Raw genomic sequence first — 2,511 nt, forward strand, 5'->3', positions numbered from 1 at the left:
CACAGACTGCTGAACTATTCATTGAGTGTCCATCCATGGATGGAAGAAAAACCTCTGTGGGTGAGAAGCGAGTGCTGGAAATAGTGGTTGTGAGGGACCAGTCCATGATGATTGACCTGGGGCTCCTTCCATGGGGTGTCCCGTGCACAGGGGCACAGCCCAGCCCCTGCTCTGCTGGTCCTGCAGGTCTCTGGCAGGAGCCTGGCTGTGAGAGGACACTGCTGTGTGCCAGCCCTGCACACACACACTGTTCAGCTGCACACTGGTGTTTAATCTGTGGGTGACTTTTGTAGGAATATGATTGAGAGAAACTTTGCAAGAAGATATAAACCATCATGCACTGCCCATAGGAGATCACCTTTCTATCTGGAAAGGCTGTTGTGGGGCCAGCTCTGTCACAGCAGTGCCCATTGCCTGTCCCTGCCTGCGCCCACAGCACTGACACACAGCAGGACGGTGACCAAGCTGCCCGAGCACTCAGGCCTTGCACCAACACCAGGGATGAGAAGGAGAGTGTGGGAGTGGAACCAGAACAGCTCTGGAAGAACAAGCGCTGCTGCTCCCTGGCAGGGCTGCCAGGATGGACTCTTTTCCTCCTCCCATGAATACAAGAACTGTCCCTGCAGTTCCATAAGACTTTTCAGGAAGGATATAGTGAAAAACAAGTCACTAAAGAGCCCTTTATTTTGTTTAGAGACAAGGAGAGCACGGCTCCTCATTTACACAGCCAGTGGTTATAAAAGAATAGCAGACAGTGAATTAAGAAATGGGATGACAATATTATCACAATAAAAAAACTACCAACAACAACAGAAAATCCAGATGACAGGCTGGGCCTGTAATTAGTTACTCTAAAACTCCTATGTAGAAGCAGATGGGTAGTTTAATACTTCAGGAAATTGTAAGATATGAGTTTCCACAGGGCATCCTTGAGCTCCTGGTTCCTCATGCTGTAGATGAGGGGGTTCACTGCTGCAGGCACCAAAGAGTACAGAACAGACACCACCACATCCGTAGATGGAGAAGAGGTGGAGGAGGGCTTCAGGTGGGCAAATATGGCAGTGCTGAGGAACAGGGAGACCACGGCCAGGTGAGGGAGGCAGGTGGAAAAGGCTTTGTGCCGTCCCTGCTCAGAGGGGATCCTCAGCACGGCCCTCAAGATCTGCACATAGGACACCACAATGAACACAAAACACCCAAATACTACTAAGAGATTAAACACAATAAGCCCAAGTTCCCTGAGGTAGGAGTGTGAGCAGGAGAGCTTGAGGATCTGGGGGATTTCACAGAAGAACTGGTCCAGGGCATTGCCCTTGCACAGGGGCAGTGAAAATGTATTGGCCGTGTGCAGCAGAGAATAGAGAAACCCAGTGGCCCAGGCAGCTGCTGCCATGTGGACACAAGCTCTGCTGCCCAGGAGGGTCCCGTAGTGCAGGGGTTTGCAGATGGCAACGTAGCGGTCGTAGGACATGACGGTGAATAGAAAATACTCTGAACCAAGCAAGAAACAAAAAGAGAAGACCTGTGCAGCACATCCTGCATAGGAAATGACCCTGGAATCCCACAGAGAGTTGGCCATGGATTTGGGGACAATGGTGGAGATGGAGCCCAGGTCGAGGAGGGCGAGGTTGAGCAGGAAGAAGTACATGGGGGTGTGGAGGTGCTGGTCCCAGGCTATGGTGGTGATGATGAGGCCGTTGCCCAGGAGGGCAGCCAGGTAGATGCCCAGGAAGAGCCAGAAGTGCAAGAGCTGCAGCTCCCGTGTGTCTGTGAACGGCAGGAGGAGGAACTGGGTGATGGAGCTGCTGTTGGACATTTGCTTTTCCTGAGCATGGGGCGCTGTAATGAGAAAAAAAAAAAAACACAGTGAGAATCCAGGGCAGAGTTCTCTGACAAAAATCAAACCCACTCCCATAGACTCTCTCGTGTTACACACAGACACTTTTTCAGCACTGTGGCTGCAGCCTGGCTTGGGGCTGGAAAATGTGCAACCAAGAGCGGGGCCTCTGCCCATGGGCCATCGATAAGTCAGCCCAGCTCTGCAGAAGTGGGGCCACAGGAACGGTGGGGACTGTCCTGGTTCTGCTAACACAGAAGGGCTGTCAGCACTTGCTTTCCCAGTCATAAAGAACAGAGATGGTGAAGGTAGTTTGGTCTTTCCAGGATTTTTACATCTCTCTCCATATTCACTGCAGAGCACCCTCAGCATTTCTGCTGCACTCAGGGAGAACAGAGCGAGTCCTGCGAGACCAGAGGATGCCTGTGGGTCAGTGCAGAGTGAGGGCAGCTGCTCTGTCCCTCTGTCTTGCTCCAGCTGCCCTGGGCTGGCACCTTTCTGAGATGGGGACTGATCACACTCCCATGTTACCCTGAAAAGCCACCAGGCACTGCTGAGAGCAGAGGGATCCACCTCAGACCATGACAGGTCTCACCCTTTCCTAAGGTCTGAGCACCCAACGTTTAGCCCAGGACACACGCAGCTCATTCCCCAGCCCCACAGACTGCATTGCC

The 2,511-nt window shown here is 52.5% G+C and overlaps 1 protein-coding gene across 1 annotated transcript; it reads right to left on the reverse strand.

Annotated features, from left to right (window-relative positions):
• Positions 1-883: 883 nt before the first annotated feature.
• Positions 884-1,471, reverse strand: LOC135577752 (olfactory receptor 14J1-like). The gene has a single exon (XM_065047873.1). The coding sequence runs from the start codon at positions 1,469-1,471 to the stop codon at positions 884-886; it is 588 nt and encodes a 195-aa protein (XP_064903945.1).
• Positions 1,472-2,511: the final 1,040 nt, after the last annotated feature.

This window comes from Columba livia, unplaced genomic scaffold (assembly GCF_036013475.1).
Source record: "Columba livia isolate bColLiv1 breed racing homer unplaced genomic scaffold, bColLiv1.pat.W.v2 Scaffold_135, whole genome shotgun sequence".
Lineage (NCBI taxonomy): Eukaryota > Metazoa > Chordata > Aves > Columbiformes > Columbidae > Columba > Columba livia.